Source organism: Zalophus californianus, chromosome 2, assembly GCF_009762305.2.
Source record: "Zalophus californianus isolate mZalCal1 chromosome 2, mZalCal1.pri.v2, whole genome shotgun sequence".
NCBI classification, from domain to species: domain Eukaryota; kingdom Metazoa; phylum Chordata; class Mammalia; order Carnivora; family Otariidae; genus Zalophus; species Zalophus californianus.
In genome coordinates, this window is record NC_045596.1 from 11,272,441 (window position 1) to 11,293,495 (window position 21,055).

Sequence of the window (21,055 nt, forward strand, 5' to 3'; positions counted from 1 at the left end):
CAGGCCGCGCGCGACCGCCGTGACTGGGAGCCGCTCCCAGTCGCGTCCCCCGGCCTCAGTTTCCCCCGCCGGGCAGCACAGCCCCGGGGAGCGTCCCAGCGGCCAAGCCTCATGTGACGAGGGCGGGACGGAGGGTGACAGGAAGGAGGCGGGGCCGCGAGGGCGACGGGGGCGGGGCGGAGCGCGTGCGACCAAGGGCAGCCTTTGCGCGGACCCCGCGCCGGGAGGGGCCGTTGCCCAGGAACCGTCGGCGCCGCCCGCGAGCGCTTGCCCTTGTGCGCGCGCGCGGCGGGCGCTCAGACCCGAGTCCGCCGCCGGCTACCGCCACCCGCCTCCTCTTTTCCCTAGATGCCAAAGGGGCGCGAGGAGACACGCCGCTCGCTCCCGCGCTCCCCCCCGCCCTCCTAGGAGCGCAAGCGCGCCCCTGGCCGAGCCTGCATATTAATGAGGGGCGGGGCGGGGGCGGGGCAGCGGGGGCGCGGCGGCTCGCGCCCGCGCGTGCCGAGACGCACCGCGGGGGGCGGTGCGATTGTGAGGTGGCGCTGACGCACGTTCCGGAGTTCTTAAGCGGCGAGGGCGGCGGCGGCGGCGGCAGCGGCGGCGGCGGCGGCGGTGCCCGAGCCGGTCTCGGGAGGCGGCGGGTGACTGCCGCGAGGGCTGGCGGGGCCGAAGTAGGTGCCCCTGGGCTCAGTCACGGTGTCCCTCTCACTGACTCCCCCTCCTTCCACCACGGCCGTTCCGCCCCAGATCCGGCGGCTTCCTAGGCGGGGCAGCGGACGGGGGCGCGTCTCCTCCCGCTGCCGCCCGCCTGATAAATGAGGGACTTCGGGTTTGGGGTGCTGCAGACCGCCCCGCTCCGAAGCAGCAGCCCCGGGTCCCTGTTCAGCAGCGGGGCGTACCGTCCCTACGCTGCGGGGCCCGCCGCGGCCACCGCCCCGCAGCCCTCCGCCACGCCCTTCGTCCCGCTCTCGCCGCCGCCGTTGCCTGTCACCGGCATCTCGGAGGCCGCCTCCCCCTTTCCTATCCCCTCGGCTGCGGCGGCCGCGGGCAGCTCGGCCGCCGCCCGCTTCCTCTTCTCCCCGTTCCTGGCGCATCAGCAGACCATGCAGGATGAGCTGCTGCTGGGGCTGACACAGCAGCCGGCGCGGCCGCTCTCGGGGCGGCGGCCGCGGAGAAACTCCCCAACCACCACCCCGGCGGCGGCAACGAAACGCGGGTGTGACCCACCTCCTCCCCTCCCAGGACTTCAAACCGAGTCTGCACCACCCCTCCTCCTCCTCCGCCTCCTCCTGCTGCTGCTGCCGCACCTCCTCCCCGCAGGACTTCAGTAAGCGGCAGCAGCAGCAGCTGAGCAGCCAGAAGAGGAAAGAGTTCAGCCCTCCCCCACCTTCCCCACCCTCCGGACTCGAAGCCGCCGCCGCCGCCGCCGCCGCCGCTCCACTGCCCCCGGCCGGTTCAGCCCGCCGCCACCGCCACCGCCGCCGCCACCGCCCGGCCCGCTCCTCCAGCCGGCGCAGCTCGCCCAGCGCCAGCAGCCACAGCAGCAACAGCAGTTCAGCGTACCGCACCCGCAGCACCTCCCGCCGCAGGACTTCGCCCCGCGGCAGCGCCCGGCCGACCTGCCCCCGCTCCCGCAGCTCCAGCCCTCGCCGCCCGCAGCCCCGCGGCGCCGCCACGGAGGCGCGGGCAGCCCTCGCAAGACCCCGGCCGCGGGCGAGGGCAGCGCCCGCCGAGCCCCCCAATGCGGGCTTGGCCCCCTCGACGCCGCCCGGTGAACCCGCGCCGGGCTCCATGGAGTCCCCCAACCACCCTCTGCTCAACAGTCCCAGTAACCTCCTGCCCGGCGGGGCGCTCGGCGCGGGCGCCTTCAGCAGCCTGCAGAGCCCGGACCTTCCGCACCCGGGCGGCGGCGGGGGCGGGGGGCCCCCCGGAGGCGGAGGGGAGGCGGCTCCGCGTCGCCGCCGCCACTGCCCGGCTTCGGCACCCCCTGGTCGGTGCAGACCGCGTCGCCGCCCGCCCGCCGCCGCCCCCAGCCCCAGCAGCCGCCGCCGCCCCAGCAGCAGCAGCCGCCTCCGCCCCAGCAGCCGCCGCAGCCGCAGCCGCAGCAGCCCGGCTCCTCGGCCGCCACCCCGGGTGGCGGCGGCGGCGGCGGCGGAGGCTCGCTCAGCGCCATGCCGCCGCCCAGCCCCGATTCAGAGAACGGCTTCTACCCCGGGCTGCCGTCGTCCATGAACCCGGCCTTCTTCCCGAGCTTCTCGCCCGTGTCCCCGCACGGCTGCGCGGGACTCAGCGTGCCGGCGAGCGGCGGTGGCGGCGGCGGCGGCGGCGGCGGCGGCTTCGGCGGCCCCTTCTCGGCGGCCGCCGTGCCCCCCGCCGCCGCCGCCCGCCATGAATTTACCTCAGCAGCCAGCCCCCGCGCCCGCGGCGCCCCGCAGCAGCCGCAGAGCCGGAGGTCGCCCCGTCAGCCCGCAGCTCCAGCAACAGCACAGGCGGCGGCCGCCGCCTTCCTGCAGCAGAGGAACTCCTACAACCACCACCAGGTACGGCGGGCGGCGGCCCGGCTGCGCCGCGCGGGGCCGGGGACCGAGACGACGGGGGCCACTCGCCCAAGTGAGAGTGCGACTAGGGCGGGGGTGGAGAAGGGTGACAGGACTCGGGACACCAGCCCCCGGCGGGGCGGGCGAGCAGTGGCCACCGTGGGCTGCGAGGCTTGGGTAGGGGGGTCGCGCTGGAAGTCGCACCGGCCGGGCGCCCCCTCGAACGCCCGGCGCGGCGGTGGGGGCTGGGGCAGGGGCCGAATGGCGCCCGGACCGAGGGCGGCGGCGGCGGCGGCAGGCGGGCGCGCCGGCTCGGCCGTCCCTCGCAGCGGGCGCCCCTGACCCGGAGGGCCGCTGTCCGTGACCCGCGAGCCCGGGCGACGCGGCGAGGACGGGCGGGGGACGCGGGGCCGGCGGCCTCGGACGAGCGGCCGTGGGAAGCGAACTTGGGAAGGAGGAACATGAGCAGCGCAGACGGTGCGTGTGGGGAGCCCGTGAGCCTTCCCGGTCGCCCAGTGAGGGGACGGACGGGGAGGTTTTCTTCTACCGAGTCTGTTTCATTCTGCACCGCGCGGCGCGAGTTCTGGCCGGGGAGGCGGTGGCCGGCCGGGACGCGCTGCCCGCCGCGCCGCTGCGCCCGCCGAGGGCCCGGCGTCGGGAGAGCACCGGCCGCCGCGCCGCGGGCTCGGTCCCGAGCTGTCAGACGCCTGCAGAGAGGAGCGGGCCCGCGGGGGCTCCCTCGGTTACAGCCGAGGTGCTGCAGGGCTGGGTTAGTTTCCGCGCCTCTTCGTGTGTGAGGAGTATTCGGTGGCTTTTAAGACAAAACTGAACTTGAATTCGGGATTCGTGTTCTATACCTCGAAGGGAGGACTCGCATTTTTTTGGTGGCCTTACCTTTTCTTGAATTATGGGGCATGTATATTTTAAGTGGGTAATGCAATTATGAAATAACACCGGTCAGGTTTTTTTTTTTTTTATTCATCCGGGTTCTTTCTGGTTCAAGCTCTTGTTTTGTTATCTTCTCAATACAATGTTTGAACGACCGCTGGGTTGGTTAATTGACATTGAAAGAGTATTTTGTTCTTTTTTTGATCCAGTCAGCATTTATTGTAGTGATTGGTGTGTTTAAGGTCATTTTCGTGATTAAGGATTGAGAGAGAAACAAAATTGGACCTTACCCAGTGCCTGCTTACTCCTATAACTTTTTCCATTGACCTGTTAAAGTTTTCAAGGGCTAACGTTTTAAAAGGTGAATACTATTTAACCAAAGTAACAGTTAAAAGTTTGTTGAAATCAACCAGAGTAACACTTAATAGTTTTTATTTTGAATCACTGGTGTCTTCCCCCAGAAACGAGAATGTGGCCTATGAGGATTGAAAATACAGAATTTTGAAATACTATTCCACTTTCCTATGATTTCTGTAGTCTCGAGCAGTTATCTTTTGTGTGTCAGGGTCTTCATTTTTTAAACTGGAAGCTTGCCACAGAAAATTATTTCTAGGTACTTTTGTATTCTTAGAGCCATGATATAGAACATTAGAAGACCGTATACCATGATTCATATTTAACTATAATCTGCTTTTTGTCAGAAGATGGTTCTCACAGTGAAGTTTAAGAGGTCACACAGCTGTCATATGGAATTTTAGATCTCACTGGAAGAGAACTTGAACACTGTATCAGTAAGGAAAGTAAGGCCCCTCAAGAATGGAGTGATTTGTTCATGGTCCCTGAGCTATACCTTTGAACTATGTGGAGGGGGCAGTGTATGTTCATGATTATATTGGCATTTAAAAAAATTTTTTTAAATAGGTACTATAGATCAAGTTCTTTTTTTTTTTAAGTTGTCATAAGAAGGAGGTTGCATTTTAAGAATACTTATAGTAACTTATTTACTTATGGCAACTGCATGGTCTGTACTTCCTTTAGCTAAATGTTAGTTGTAAGCTTATTGACAACATAATTGCTAGCAAATAATACTTTTCCAAAAACCTACACTTACTGCCTCTTGGTGGATTCTCAACTTTTTTTGTCATCGGTTCTAGTTTGGAATATAATTTACTTTTGGGAAAATGAATGAACTGAATGGAGATTTGTATTATTAAGATCTCTACTAGAATAATCAAAGCATGTGTAGTTGCTTATCTTTAGTATATCTCAGTGGATCCACCTATGGGTAACATCAGATAATTGCTTAACTGTTCATGGATAATTAAGTGAAAGAAAAACAAAAACACTTTAAAAGAAACTGCATTAAAATTAGAATAAAATACCTTAAAAGTTGAGTAAACAATGCAAAGAAGACATATTTTCTGTACTGTTCCTATACTAAAAGGTGTTTTTAGTTCATGCAAGAGAACACCACCAAGTGTTACCGTTATCTACTGTTGCGGTGGTGCAATTTGTTTGGGAACCCTAAAGTCTAAATATTGTACTCCTGTTATTACTCATACCTTTATTAATGAAGGACCATATTTTTAGTTATACGCCTAGCAGAATATGGTTGTTTTGAGATAACAATGTAGGTTACATCTTTAAGGATCTTCAAAGTTAAGTTCAATTTTCAAGTATTTATTTTCTTTTCTTATGTATATGATTCTGAAGAAAAGTAACTGCATGGTTCTATTTCAATAATTATCCTGAAATACCTGCTTGATTCACTATAATTTAAAGTGGACAAGAGAATGAAAACTCATCTAGCATTAAATGAATATCTTTTCATATAGCAAGATCTCAAACCTATTACTTTTCATAACCTGTTAACGTTTCGTAATGTTTAGAGATTTTATTTAAGATTATATATATTCTTAGCCCAGGCCTAAATTGCAGTTTGAATTATAAACTCTTTAAATGCCTATAATTTAAACAGATGTGTTTTTCTCAGCCTCTTCTGAAACAATCTCCTTGGAGCAACCATCAGAGCAGTGGCTGGGGCACTGGAAGTATGTCCTGGGGAGCAGTGCATGGCAGAGATCATCGTAGAACTGGAAACATGGGAATTCCAGGAACTATGAATCAGATATCTCCATTGAAGAAACCATTTTCTGGTAATGTCATAGCACCACCGAAATTTACTCGCTCTACTCCATCACTGACTCCAAAATCTTGGATTGAAGATAATGTGTTCAGAACAGACAACAATAGTAATACACTCTTACCCTTACAGGTAAGAATGGTATGTAAATGGTCTTATTTCTAATGTTGATCTTTCAAAGGAAGAAATTGGGTGGTGGTGGTGGTGGTGGTAGTAGTAGTAGTAGTATGGTAAAATTAACAGATTAAAACATAAAGTTTTAATTTTTAAGCATATAATTTAATTGCCAAAGGATAAAGTACTTATGTAGAGAAAATTGAGACTAAAATATTCTCTAAACACACAGTAGAAGCTTCATAAAATCTAGAAAAACCTGCAAAAAACATTTTGAAGCTTTTAATTGGCAGCTCAAGAATGCCTTAATTTATTCATCTTTAATAGGCCACCAAAATGAATGTCTTCTCCAATATAACTGGACTAAAATGTTAAGTAATTGTGCATAAATTTGACTGTGATCAGCTGTATCTATATTAGAATATACTTAGTACAGCTGTGATTATGGCAAAATAATATTAGGGCTTTTTGCATCAAATTAAAATTTGTCCTCCCTGGTTCAATGACTATTTTTTTCTAAATGTGGCCTAATAGTTATGATGATTAGGCACTTTTTTCAGGCATTTTAATGTTTTATTGATATTACAGGCTAATAAAGGTCCTTGTAACTATTCACAATGAGACGTTTTTCCCCCTAAGACTTTTAGAGGACCAAAAATACAAGATAGAAGGAACTTTGATTGCTTTTGTTTTCTTTCTTTTTTTTTTTTTTTTTTTGTGGGTGGGTGTGGGGAAGAGAACTGCTTATTTCTGATGAAAACTTCTATGCTATTGAAGGTGAGATCTAGTTTGCAGTTACCAGCTTGGGGCTCAGATTCACTCCAAGATAGTTGGTGCACTGCAGCCGGAACATCCAGAATAGACCAGGTAGGCTGCACAGTGTATATTTTTCAGGATTTTGACTAGGAGTTTAGTGTTTATATTATGAGTAAGATTTATTATTTACTTTCCAGTTATACCTTTATAGTATATGTCAAAGAACATTAAAGCAATTTATTTTTAAAAGGTCACTTATTTAGCAATTTATAAGTATTTCATAACTATTTTATATTTCCAAAACAATTGGTTTTTGGAAAAAGGAATTATATACCCAAGAGCACCTGACTTTAAACATCAGTCAAACTGAACAGATTTTATCTTTCAGAATTATTTTCGGTTGGGGACAAAATCATATGTTTACTTAATATTCAATTTTACATTTCATCAGTGTTCCACAGAATTTTTTAGTAAATTTTTGTCATGAAATCTACATTTGTCTTGAGGTATATTTCTAAAGAAGCCCTAGCTTCAATTTTTTTTTACCTTTAAGAAAAACTTCATGTATAGTATTTCTTTATTCTAAAATTTGTCACAACTGTTATATGCTGTCTTCTTCCAAATAATCAGTTTCTTATAGAAAAACCATAAATCAAAAAGCTAGGAATCAGTCTTAAGTTACCTTTAAGCCCTTTGTGGTTACAAAATGCTCTCTCTTTTCCTGCAGACTAAATTTGAATTCATACTGGGTACCCAGTGATGAGAATTATTATAGGACAAGTAGAAAACTCAGTCCTACATGAGGATTCTTTACTACAGAGCCAGAGCTTGAATGAGCATAGACTTGACATTGTGGGAACCCACTGAATGGAGCTATGTTATCCTTAGCTAAGGCTCTTCCTTAGTTAATTTATCAACATGAGATGATTTTACAAGTAAGGACTCTATAAATAGATTCATAATGTGTTTGTCAATAGCTTTCAAATCTGGAGGGTTAGCAGTAACTTCAGTAATCTATCATTAGCACTTATTTTAGACAAGTCCTACCGTTTTACCAAAATAGTCCTACCAGGATCTCCACTTAGAAATAAGTAGTTCTCTCACATAATTTGTGATTTATTGTTTTGTTAATAATTTAAGTTAGCTATCCATCTTTTTCTACTCTCTTCTCCACTCTGGCCTATAGTTAGGCCACATTAGTGACATTTTTATGGTAGCACCTTTTATGTCGTTCAAATTGAATACATAAATGCCTAGGAGATGACATGTTAGAAGAGGAAAATTGTAATCATTTTGAAGGTGGCAAGGGACGTGTTTTTAGAGAGGAAAGGACATAATTTTTGAAGAGCATGCGTAGGAGGAAGCAAGAGGATATATATATAAGGGCTATTTAACTGTGGAGAAAAGAGAAGACAGATTAGCTGTCATAAAGAGACCAGGGGGACAGGGCACATGTTGAGAAATGAGGTTATTGAGACGGTTTCAGTTGGTGGAGTGCTAGAGAGTAGATAGAGGTGATAATGAAAGGGAAGTCAGCCCCTGGGCTGCTATAAGATGAGGGCCTCTGGCACTCCCACTTAGATTTCGGTCAAAGCCAATCTGTTCTTACCTGTTCTATAACCTAGGATTTTAGGTAAATTCATTTTACATGAAAGGATTTAGGTGCTTAAAGATAATTTTTTTTTTCTTTTGGTAAACTGCTAAGATACTGTCATTCCCTTGGGACCCTTGAGCCAGAGGTGTGATATGATGAAGTTGAAGAGCTTGGTGAAGAAAAAGATAGTGGGAAGTGAACTGAACTAGAAGGAAAGGAGGTCTGAAACCTGAACCTTCTTCCTCTTTCTCAGTCCTTATGACATCTGAGGATACAGTCTATGGGTCTTTCATGTCTTTGGGTCATAGTTTCCGTATCTGTAAAAGGGAGAACCTTGAACTAGATCATGAAAGGCCTTTTTAGCCAGCTCTTAACTTTCTCTGATCTATTTTGGCCATTTCTTTTCCTCCCTGTGCACCACCAACCCCCCCCCACACACACACACACAATTTATTTTTAGAATACAAAGGTCCTCGTTTATTGGAGAGAAGGGGTGGGAATTGGATTGAGGCAGGCAGGGTATAGTGTATGACCTCCCAACTGGTCTTAAAAGCAATGTGGTTCTCTCTTTTGAGGACCTTGAGGGTACTTATGATACAAAATTTGTTCTGTGTTTCTATCTTTCCATAAAAGTTTGAGGTATTTGAAGTTGAGGTTTTTAAAAAATACAGCAACAGCTGCACACTTCAGTTGGTATCTTAAACCATTGGGTAGTTCCTCACTATTTGGCAAAGTTAAAATTACAGAAAATTCTTAAGCATTTAAATATCTGGGGCAGTATTTTCATTCTGACTTTTTTTTCATTATATAGAACATTTTAATACTAATATATCTCAGTTAACAAATACATTATTTTAAAACATTTAACTTTTTATTTCTTTTAGTTTCAAATTGATTAGGCATAAAAAATATACTAAATTCTAGAACTGGAGTCTCAATTCCTATACCTGGATACTTGAGGCCTTACCTATACCAAGAACTGAACATGTAATTAACATGCAGCAAATAAGGAAGAAATGGTTTTGTAGATTGGTTTTACTCAGTTGCATATAAAATTTTTAGGGTTGGTTGGCATTTTCTTACTTTAAGTAATTATTTTCTTATGGAAAAGCTTCAAATATAAAACTTTTTAAAAACAAAGGTAAAGTTTTAAATACATTTCAGACTTTAAAATGAATTTTAGGTATTTGTGTTAATTTCTTTAAGGCTAAGAATACTTTTCTTTAAAATGCTGTTAGGTAGTTACCCTTGCAAGAAGTCATACTCCGATATATGAATTCTAATTGCCTTAAAATTGAATTTCAATTAGATATTGGGATTATAATATATTCATTAATACTTTAATATTTTAAATCAAAAAGTAAATATACTAGTAGCTGAGATTATTACTTGCAGGTTTATATATGTTACATCAGTTCTCTGTAAACAAAGCAACAAAATGCCTTTAAAAGTGTAATATAGCCATGAAGCCTTACAAGGTGGATGTTGGCCTGTCCTCTAGCTAAGGGATTATCAATATATTCAATTCTAGATTTTTGTTCCTGTGGAAGTTCTTGAGCATGTCACATAAACTACCTTGAATTAATTGAAGATACTTCCCACCAGTCTTTAATATCTAGACTGTTACGGGACAACATGATAAATGATAATATGGGGGTCTCTTGGAAAAATATATTATTTGGTGTCTTTATTCACTTTACACAAAAAACAATATATCGTAACAGACCAAGTCTAATTTTTCATTTAATAGAGCATTCCTTAAATTGTGGTTCTTAAATGTGATGAACCTCAGGGGGCATTGGTAGTCAACAAACTGTTAACACTTACTGAAAATGAGAAAGAATGGTTTCTCTTGTACCTGCTTAGGTAATGGATGCTTTCTTTTCAAGTTTTGTATCCTGCATTTAATTCTTTAACTGTACTTGATACATTCTTATACCGCCTATTTTCTCCTTGCCTTTCCATTTAATATTTGTGGATACTAGTATAGCTTTAGCTATTTGGGGCCTTTAAAAAAATTTTTTTTAATTTTTTTCAGTGTCACTGTCATAGCACATTGTCAAGGTTCAGATTAATAAAGGAAGTTCAAAAAATGTATGTTCGTTATGTATGTGGTAGTGTTTTAATTACCCTTGGGATATATGGGGAGAAATTCTGTTCTTTGCCTTTGAGAAGGTAAAAGTCCAGTCTGATGAAGAAGGGGTGTCTGTGTGGAACAACCAGAGACTGAAATGAGAGAGTAGGAGACTGAACGGGACATTGTGCAGTAAGACAGTAGCACATCATCCGCTGCTAATTCAGTAGAGTAGCAGTGTGTCGTCGGGAATGTAAAATCAGTATTTACTGAAGATTGAGGACAATATTAGTACAACTTTGTTATTTTAAAGCAAAAATTGGTAAAGTCAAGACAAAACTGCAACAAAAGCTGATTTTTCTACTTAGAAGGTTATATGTTAAAGCATCTGGTATATCTTTAAATATGACGATATAGGGTTTTCCTATAGTCCATCTCCTTTTTCTTTGGGTGAATACTTCATTTTCAAGAGGAAAATGTTCTGCTTGACCACTTCTTTTGAAATGAGACAAGGTTTTGAATATATCAAAGTAAAAATATAACATCCCATTGAAATTTCCCCTTTTAATTAAGTTCAAGTTCTTTTTGTTGTACTAATTTTAATATTCTTGACCTCTTTATTTTTTAGCATTTCTAATCTTTTTTTAGGTTATCCTATTTAAGATTAGGATTACTTTGTTCTTTCTGTGTATTTCAGTCTTTCTAGGACTGTATTGTTGCTTCTGTAACTCTTTATGGCAAATGTCTGGGTTTATGAAAATAATAAAATATTATAATAGAGTGTAGTTTTCCTGAAAATGCATCCCACTCTGTGGGATTCTGTAATCTCAGTTTCTGAAAACCCATTTAAGTTGATTCTTTGTCAGATAATTTTCATATTTAAAGTAGATTGGGGTAAACTTTTCCTCATAGAGATTCTTACTTTTGTGAAACATCTTGGCTGTTGTCAAATAGTCATGTAGTCATAGATATAAGTTACATTGCTATGATTTTCCATATGTGCGCTAATCAGTTTTGGTGTGTTTATGTTTACCTTAAAATAGTTTCAGGCAGTTTGTGTGAACACAAATTTTTCTAATATCCTTATTCTATAATTAGATTTGTTTCTTTTGTTTTTTTCCAGAAGTTATATTCTAATCCCCACACTTTAATGAAATTATCTATACTTTTTGAACATGAACCTATAGGTTTCATTAAATTTAAAAAGTGATTTTGAGATGTCATGAGCTCTTTGCCTGCTCAAGGCTGTTTTGTGTTTAGTGCTTTAAAAATCATGTGGGATGCAGCTGATGCTCACCAAAGCTAGTAGTTTTATAATAGCTTTGTTATTTTCCTTACTAAAGCAGGAGTTTGTTTCATGATGAGACTTGAAATGCAAGGGAAAATAAGGGGCCTTATTAAGTGGGCATCACACTGTTTCAGTTGGATATAGGCATTAAAGCTAAAGCTATCAATACATGCAGCTTTTTTGAATAACCACTGTTTGTTTATTACCTAGTGGTCACCGATATTTATTGACTAGCTTGCTTTTATACTTCCCTTCTTAGCTTAAATATTGCCCATTGACAGTGTATATGGAGTTACTTCATTAATTTTACTTTAAATTTTGCTCTGAAGCAAGATCATACTCCTTGAATGAAGTTAGTGTGTGACCAAAAAAACAAAAAAAAAAGTGAGAAATATCATTTGGGTGGTGGTAATAGTCACCATTAATTAAGTTCATAGGTCCACTGTGATGGGGCATAGTCTGATACTTTTCAGAAAACCTCAGCCTGAGAAGATATCCCTGAACCATAACATGTTTTCTTTGCAAGAATTTAAGGTAAATAGAATACAAAGTATTTATAATATATCTTAGAACCTACACGTTACAACATACCTCCTAAGGTTTTTTTTTACTTAATTATATATACAATTTTTATCGTGATAGCTGACATTTTTAAATTCTATTTTAAATGTTTTTAATACATCTTGTCTTAGCTTTGTCGATTAACATCTGAGTACCTATTCCATGGAGAATTCTAAGAAGACTTTATGGTTCTGAACAGTCTTTGCCCTCACAGAGCTCAACTTTAATTCTCAGTTTTTATAGTAGAGATAAACTACTATTCATTCAACAAACATTTGAGAGTTAGCTATATTCCATAATTAGAAGGTCCCTGCCTGTAATTAATTTAGTTTAGTGGGTAAGGCAGGAAACAACTTAGTTATGAACATAGTATAGTGGAAGCACAGAAGATGGAAATATTTGGATTACTAAAATTGTATATCATTTTTGCCCAAGGGCCTCTCTATTCCAGTTTTATTTCATTTATTACATAATGCTTTGAGTCTTTTGCTTTTCTATTATTTCTGTTATTTTTAAGGTGGACTTTAGGTATTATGTAGTCTGAGACAATTTTTTTTTTCTTTTCTAGAAGATAGAACAGAGCCTAAAAAGGTTTAGTAACTTACTCAAGATGAAGAAGCTCTGCAGTTCTTAAAGTATGGTCTCTGGACTATCAGTCTAAGTATCACCTGGGAACCTACTGTAAATACACGTTTTCAGGGGCCACTCTAAACCTGTTGAATTTCAGACTGTGTCAGCAGAGTCCCAGCAATCTGGGGCCCAGCAATATGTGTGTTTGACAACCCTTCCACATGATTCTAAAGCATGCTCAAGTTGAGAGAACCACTATTCTAGTTCACTGATTCTCTGTGCCTCCCCCACCAATCAAAGTCACTGTTAATGATGTAAAATAAAGTAAGTAAAGATAAATAAGGAGTACCAATACAGCTGTATGGTGATAAAGCTGGAGTAAGAGCAACTGGTCTAGGAGTCTACCATTTAGTATTACTTTGCACACTTCTGAATTACTCAACAGCAATTTGTTTAGTCTGCAATACTGATTCTGGCCCCCTAGCTTTAAAAGCTCACAACCCTGATTTATTTACTCCACTTGCTGGAGTAAATAAATCAACATATTTTCAGGAAAAGCTTTTTATGTTTTTCTTTAGCTTTCTGAAAGACTGGCTCTGAATCGTCTCTGGATTGTGGACTCCTTTGGAAAACTGATGAAGCCCTTTTCTTCAGGAAAAAATTATGTGTATACACACATACAGAATATTGTATATAATCTCAGATTTCATGGTCCTTCTTGAAGTTCATGGACTCAGATTAAGAAGTGCCTAATTCTGATTTCTGTAGAGACTTTCCCCCCCCATTTTTCTTATTCTTCCATTTTCTTTTTATGTATTAATTATTTTTTGAGAGTTAAAAATGGCCTGCCCTGCCCCTCCTTTATATACAACACCTGTACAAACACCTACACATTTAAATGAGTGGGAGTCATCACTGACATTTTGGCAGTTTAGGGGGCATGGGCCAGAGCTTGCTGTCGTTGTTCCCATGTATGTTTGTTCAGGTACATTGAGGATGTGTTGGGCAGAATAACAGCATAAATTCATAGGCATTGAAGAATCCCATTCCTTCTGGTAAGCAGGTTGACAGATTTAACATTCAGCAAACAAGACTTCCAGCTACACAAAGTCTTGAGGGACTTGAGGTAGGAAACTTGTTGAGATGAGAATACTTTCCATCCTCTCCTCCCTCCATCCTTGCCTTCTTTGCAGGGTGTGGAGGGAAAGAGGATTTAGAAATGCAGAGACCAATATGTGAAGACTTCAGGGAGCAAGATTTGGATATAAGTATTCTAGGTGTTAGTCTTTGTTCTGATATTAGTAGTTCATGCTTTTGATATTAACTGTATGGGTTGTTTATGTATTTGTTATTGTGAAATTCTCACTAAGTCAAATAAGGTACACTGTTTGAGAGATATTTAAAGTATGGTGCCATTATGGGATTAATTCCTTTCCCCAAAAATATTTATTTTTTAAGTGCCTGTGTCTTCCTAGATATATGAGAAAAGCTTAGAAGTTAACGACTAAAAATGCTGTGTGTATAACATTTCAGAAATCTTTATAAGTTGAGATAACAGTAGAAATTATTTTACTATTAATGCTTCCAGTGAAGTAAGATTATTTTTGATATGTGATTTTAGAGATGAAAACAGTAAATGTAGTATTCTCCAATACAAGAGATATTATAACTCATGGGATCCTTAGTTACTGGTATTGTCTTGGGATGCAAGTGATTAGTAATATATTAATCAGATGTCCTGTTTTATGTAAGAAGGTTTAGATGGTATATTTATCATCAGTTTTTGAAAAAGTTGCATACATCATATTGAGTCTTTTTCTCTTCTAGGATCGAAGTAGAATGTATGACAGTTTGAATATGCACTCTTTGGAGAATTCCCTTATTGATATTATGAGAGCAGAGCATGATCCTCTTAAGGGTAGGTGACTTTTTTTTTTTTTTCTTATATCGTGCATCAAACTGTGTCTCACCATTTTTTATAGAAAAATTAGCACTAAGTAGCACCTATGTCATCTATAAGATTCTATTATGTTTGCTAATAAAAACCTTTGAGAAATGTCCTACTTTTTCTTTTGTAGCTTATTTAGATTTATGCTGATTTTTGCAGAGAGAAATGTAAACCCATGCCTCTTGACTTGTTATCTAAGAAAAAGCCACTGTTGAGAAATATTTTGCAGTTCGCCATGGGATCTAAGAATCTAAGAATTCTATCAAATACAGAAATTTAAAAAAAAAATCCTTGGAATACTTCAATTTACAATTTGCAGTGATTCCTACCTATAATTGCCCTAAGTTAACTTCCTTTTCCCACTTTTCTTCTACTGTCATAGGGTTTTAAAAGAGGATCTTTTATAGTAGCTTCTCTGAGGTTTCGTAAAAGTTGGGGCAGATTAGGAAAAAGAATCAGCTCCACCGATCTTAGAGTATTAGTCTTATTGTTAACTGTATCTGAAGATATTTCATTAACATACTTGTTTTCATTTGTCTGTACATTACATGTTACTAATTATTTTACATTTCTTTGTACAGTAAATCTCATTGCCTTTTATTTTCATGGTGAAGATCTAGCAAACTATGTACTTGGGTGATAAGAGATGTGCTATCTCTTGCTGCATAATAAATTATCCCAAAATTTAGCAGCTTGAAACAACAATAAACATTTATTATTTCACAGTTCTGTGGGTCAGGAACTCAGGAGCAGTTTGGTTGGTTCTGGCTCAGCATCTCTCATTGAATCAAAACCATGGGCTACTTGGTAATTTTTCCACATATTTAATTCTGTAAAGCCAAGTAGGAATTCCCTTGAAACATTTAGCCTAAAACTCTAGAACTTAAGTGTTGGCAGCAAGGTGGTGGCTTGAGGCTGAGTTGGTAATACTGATCAGATATCTAAACATTTTGTTTTGTTTCTAGATTTTGTTTATAAAGGAATTTCTTGTCCTTCTAATTCCTTTATTTTTAAGGAGCGTGAAAAGCTCAAGAGATCATTAGTGATTGTTAACAATGTGTGGCAATGGTAATGCTCCCAAACTAATAAAGACTATTATACTTGGGTTTTTTTTTTGGGAGGGGGAGTTCTAACCAAAACCTAATCTTAATTTTTTTAGTATCTGTATATTGGGGTCTTGTTCTCTTTCACTGTTACTCTGACAGTTTTAGTGGTATTTGTCTTGGATCCACTGTTTAATAATAGACTCCAGCAGTTTATGATTACGAAGAAGTTCCATCTGTTTATTTCTTTGGCTTATCTAGAAAGAAAGCTCTTAGAAATTCTTATACAAGATAAAGTCATTATTCACTGGTAACAGTGAATAATGAAACATTTTTCATTGTTGTTTCTCCCAGTCTTCTTTAAAAAGGTCTTTTGAAAATGTTAAGAGAAAACATTCTCTGCTGGAGAATTATCTCAGGTTTTCTTTTTTTCTAAAGTCTGTGTTATAATAAAACTGTGAGAAACCTGGAAAGAAGACTTTGAAAAGAAAATGGAAGCAGCCTAAGGCTAAGAGGAATTTAATAATTAAAAAAAGAATCTCAAATGAATTCAGACTCTTTCATTAGAAAAATTATCTTTGGCCATGGGAAGAGGGAAATGTGTTCAGCAACACCTTTTGGAATTATGGTAACAAATCTCTGTTTCTAATTGGAGTATTTTATGTTCCACATTTATTATGGCAGGGAATTAAAAGAGAAAAAAATAAAAAGAATTGAGAAATCTTCTCTACATAGAAATAGAAATAAGACTGGTACTTCTGCATACTACCATCATATACTTATTTAAAATGATCCTCATACCCAAGTGCTGCTACATGAAGATTTTTCTTTTCTTATTAGTACAGACTTCACTGCCTTTAGGATATCATAAGGATGTCATATTGTATATTTTCCTCCTCGTATTCTGATCATTGCACATTTTCTCTGGGTGGGACCTCAGTAAACTCTGCTGTAAGTGAGGTTGTGACAGAACAGAAGCCAATCTCGGAACTTTCCCCTTTTTGCCATTCATCTTCAGGACAGCACTTCAGCTTATGTCCCACCTCTTCCATCTCATCTTTCATTTCTTTCAAAAACTCCTGTCTTCTGTTAAATACAAGAAAATTCTTTTTTTTTCAAAAAAAAAAAGAAAATGAATGAATCTTATTTTATCCTTTTTAAATGTTTTCAAAAAGTCTGCCATTTGCTTTGTCTTCCTTATGGGATCTAATGGAAAGGGAAAAGGGAGTTATAGGGTAAATTTTTTTAAATTAATTTTTTGTTTCCCTTTCTATTAATGATAAAAGTTTCTAGAAAATTTTCCTATAGAAAAACTTCCTATAGGAAAATTTTCCACAGGAACTTCAGTGTTGAGAGATTATATTGTTATATATTGCTGTATAACAAATTACCCCTAAGTTTAGCAGCTTAAGACAACAATAAACATTTGTTATCTCTGTATGCAATTTCTTTAGGTTAGAATTCAAGAGCTAAATTAGCTGCTTGGTTCTGGCTGAGGATCTCATGAGGTAGCAGTCATGTGGAGGCTTGACTGGGGCTGGAGGTTCCTTTTCCAGGGTGGCTTACTCATGTGGCTGGCAAGTTAGCCCAGGCCATTGGCAGGAGAACTCAGTTGCTCACCATGTGGACCCTTCCACGGAACTTCTGGTGTGTCCTCACAGTGTATTCAGTGGATCCCCCAGAGCAAAGATAAAGTTCAAGGTGAATGTCCCAGTGTCTTCTGTGACCTAGCTTCAGAAGTCTCACACCACCATTTCCATGACATCCTAGTAGCTACACAGGTCATCCCTGCTCAACTGGGGAGGTGTCTGCTACTCAAGAGATGTGAATATTGAGAGGCAGGCATCAGTGGAGGCCGTCATGGAGTCTGTCTTGGCTTCCACAGAGATGAAAGGCGGAAACTAAATTTGCATTCAGTTCTACTTTTCTAAAGGAAAAGAGAAAACTACTCAAGATAAAACTTAGTGTCAGTAGAAAGGAAAACAATCAAGCAGCTGTCTGGAATCCAAAGGAAGTCTGGCAAGTTACTGGCCTGAGAACTGACTGATAGTACTAACAGAGGGACCTCCCATCCCCACTGCAGCCCAGAATTCTTCACTGCAGCTTGTTTCCATTTTCCCACCCTCCAATGATTTTTACAGGTCAGTAGGGAACCTCCATTGTTTAATGTTAAGGTTTAGCATAGCAGGTAGGAAGGGTCTTGTCTCACTGAAGTTCTAAAGGTGTGAAGAGATGGCAAACAAATATGTAGCTCTATATGCACTTTATTCCACTAAGTGTGTCCACTTCTGTGGACACCAGGAAGTGTCCAAGACCTTGGTTGTAATTGTGCAAAACAGACATAGTCTCTGTTCTCGTGGGATTTATAGCCTACTAGGGAAAGAGGGACCTTATCATCATATGTATAATATGCATATATACATATGATATACTCATATAATATTTATATACATAAAATCCATACCTCTAACCATAGAGTGTTAGAAGTGCTGTGGAGGGGGATGATAAGGTGCTTGGAGAGGTAATAAGTAAGGAGAAGGGGGGTACTTAGTTTATCTGTGGAGTAAAAGCTAAGATCTGAAGCTTGAACAGCACAAAGATGAAAAAATATTGGGGGAAAGTGTCAGCTAGACAGAGGGGCCAGGGTGCATGGAAGAGCTTGTCACCTTGGAGGAACTGAAAGCAGACAAGTCCTGGCTTAGCTTGTTGAGGGCTGCCTGACGCTCATGGGATGGAACTGCTCAGCTGGCCCTAGGGAGTATGTGCTGTGCCGTCTTTTGCTCCAGATCAGGAACACTAACACACCATTTTATGCTTTCCTTAGCATCAGTGACACTGATCTGTTTTTTTTATTCTGCAGTGGTTTCTTGCCATTAACATCCTGTTTTCTGATGACTGTCTTCATTCTTGGCAAATATTTTTCTTTTCAAAGCAAAAACAAATATGGATTCTTTTAATGGTTAGAGTAAATCATGCTTTGCCAACTGCAGTTTCGTGATACTGCAATTTTGTATTTGAATACCTATGTTAAATAATCTGTGATCTTTTTATGTATGTGTGGGTCAGTTCATTCTGCTTTAAACAAAAGAACAAGACAGTGATTATTGTTAAGCTCTCTTCCCTCTCTACCCTCAGCAATTTGCAAAAAGGTCTTACTGTGTAAGCATTTTTACCAAAAATTTCTTACCCCCTCCCTAAAAGTATAAGAGTAAACACAAAAATTTAATTTCAACTAAAAAAATGATTTGAAAACTGTAGAAAGATGCACTTTATTCATGCATAAATGCTGTAATATAACAGTTCTTGGAAAGATCTGTTTTAGCAAGTCACAATGACTTTACCAGTGTTCCCTGAACGATTTAAAGGAATTCAGGAAAAAGGATTTAAGAGTATGATTTTATGCCAACACATGTTTAAAAGTGGATGCCTTTAAAACTTTTTATTTACTGTGTATTTTTGTGTGTCTAGCATCATTTTTATTACTTGACTGATAAACTCCTGTTTTCCAAGACTCCTGAAGTAGAATCTCTGCTATTTTAAGGAAGGTAACTACTGAGAAAATAAGGAATTACTTCTGTGTAAGGCAATAAGTGGTTGTGGTAGTATCGAATAAATTCTTGCCTCTTTTCTTCTATTGTTCTTTTCCCTCTGATTCTCTTCAGCTGGCCTTAATGTAAATTTGAAGTACAAAGTCACAGAGTAACTTGTTGTATAAATTTCTAAAAGTCTGTGGTGTGAGAATTTACATTTTAGAACTTAAGAATTTTCAAGCTGGGCAGAGATTCTCAAACTGAGAACATTTATTAGGTTTCAGTACCCCACTCCAAGAGACTGTGCACTCCAGCTTGTGTAAAGAGCATACTTGGAGAAACTCTGGAATAGTGGAACAAGATCAAAGAGATCTATGAAAAATTGTAAAAGTTTTAATGACATTTATTAAAATACAACAAAGTGCAAAATAAAACTAATACCAATAATATATATGCCCAGGCAGTTATGTCGATTGTCTTAAGTTCCTCATACACTGCCCTCACTGATTCTCTGGCAGAGAGAGGAATGCATCTCTCAGAACTAATTTTACGTTTCGTCAGCCCACTTGTGTTTACTGAAGTCAAAATTTTTACAAGTGTCAGAAAGTATAAATGAAAATCATGTATAATAGAATATCTTCAAAAAAAGATGAGGGATTGCTGTATATGCTTTTGGTCTTTAAAAAAATGTTTCTTTTTATTCTAAAAAGGAGTCAAATTTATGTATTCTTTCCCCTGTATTTTGTTTTTCTTTTTTCCTATAGACCACAGGTCTTTGATAAATAAGAAAAAAATCATTAACAACTTTGGAATAAATCATTTATATAGAAGCCTTACACAGTTTGTTAAATTATTTTGACTTTAAGATGATCACTGTTGTAATATGCCTGAATCTTAATACTTTGCCCTCCAGCTACTCAGAATTTAATTCATCTTAAGAAAAGTACAGTTTTCAAGATTTTAACTTTTGTTGTCAGAATATCTGCAGACTGAAAAGGAAATTGTGAAAATGTGTTTGTAAAAGTTCTTGTTTTAGAAAACTTGAAGTGTGGCATCATGAAGAGATTTTTAAGTTTTATTTATATTTCTTCTTAGGTAGTTGCAACAATGGGTAGTTAGTAACAATATTATTTTTACATAATTAGCAACAGTATTATTAAATTTGAAAACATAGTTATTTCTTCCAGGCAGTTTTGACTATTTAAACAATTTGAGTTACAACAAGCTGCAGTTTTTCTTTTTTAAAAACTAAAACCCATCAGAAACCACAGTGAATTTTTTTTTAAATGCAATTAGTTATTCAGAGCATATATGGGTTTACTAAAAGCATGTTTTCACCACAAATCTTCATTAAGACTTTAATTATGGGCTTATAACTCTTTTAAATTGAAAATAAAACAAGAAATATATATTTTTATATAGAATTTGTCATCATAAAACTGAGTACTTGAGATAATTAGGCTTACGGATTTTAGTTGCTTATAGTATTTGAAGGGCATCTGAGAATCCCTAATGAAGATTTTCCCTCCAGAGTATAAGACTTTATCCTTTTTTAAATGTTTGTTTTCTTATTACAAAAAAGTAGTATGTGTTCATTAAAGAAAATTTGGGAAAACTGGAAAAAAATTTTTTCAGTCATCAGTTATTTCCACAAACTAAAGTAACCACGTTTGATATTTTGGTGTATAATTTTTCTAATCTTTTCTTTTTCTACATATAAGCTTAAAATATTTGCAATAATCAAATCTTTTATCAGTCCTCAAATCTGGTTAACTTTAAAGAAAAAGAGTTTAAAAAATACAGATACTTAGGTTAAAAAGTCAAATAGTGCCATAAGGCTTATACAACAAAATATAGAAGTCATCTTCTTCATTCTTCTCTATTTGCTACAGATTCCCATTCCTTAGAGGTAGCTGCTTTCATGTAATTATTTGTAAATAATATGTTTGACTTGTAAATTTCCTACATTTTAGGTATTAATTGTTGACTATGGACTTTGGCTTACCCAT

General features: G+C 40.6%; 1 protein-coding gene across 1 annotated transcript in view; it reads left to right on the forward strand.

The window, feature by feature from the left end:
- The first annotated feature begins 678 nt into the window (after positions 1-678).
- The window catches only part of CPEB2 (cytoplasmic polyadenylation element binding protein 2), a 70,367-nt gene continuing 49,990 nt past the window's right edge, over positions 679-21,055 (forward strand). The window contains 12 exon segments of the mRNA XM_027598238.2: positions 679-1,152; positions 1,155-1,207; positions 1,210-1,380; positions 1,382-1,444; positions 1,446-1,727; positions 1,729-1,936; positions 1,939-2,366; positions 2,368-2,424; positions 2,427-2,540; positions 5,419-5,700; positions 6,460-6,549; positions 14,353-14,443. Of these exon segments, the coding sequence (XP_027454039.2) occupies positions 816-1,152; positions 1,155-1,207; positions 1,210-1,380; positions 1,382-1,444; positions 1,446-1,727; positions 1,729-1,936; positions 1,939-2,366; positions 2,368-2,424; positions 2,427-2,540; positions 5,419-5,700; positions 6,460-6,549; positions 14,353-14,443 (2,176 nt within the window). The 5' untranslated portion in view covers positions 679-815.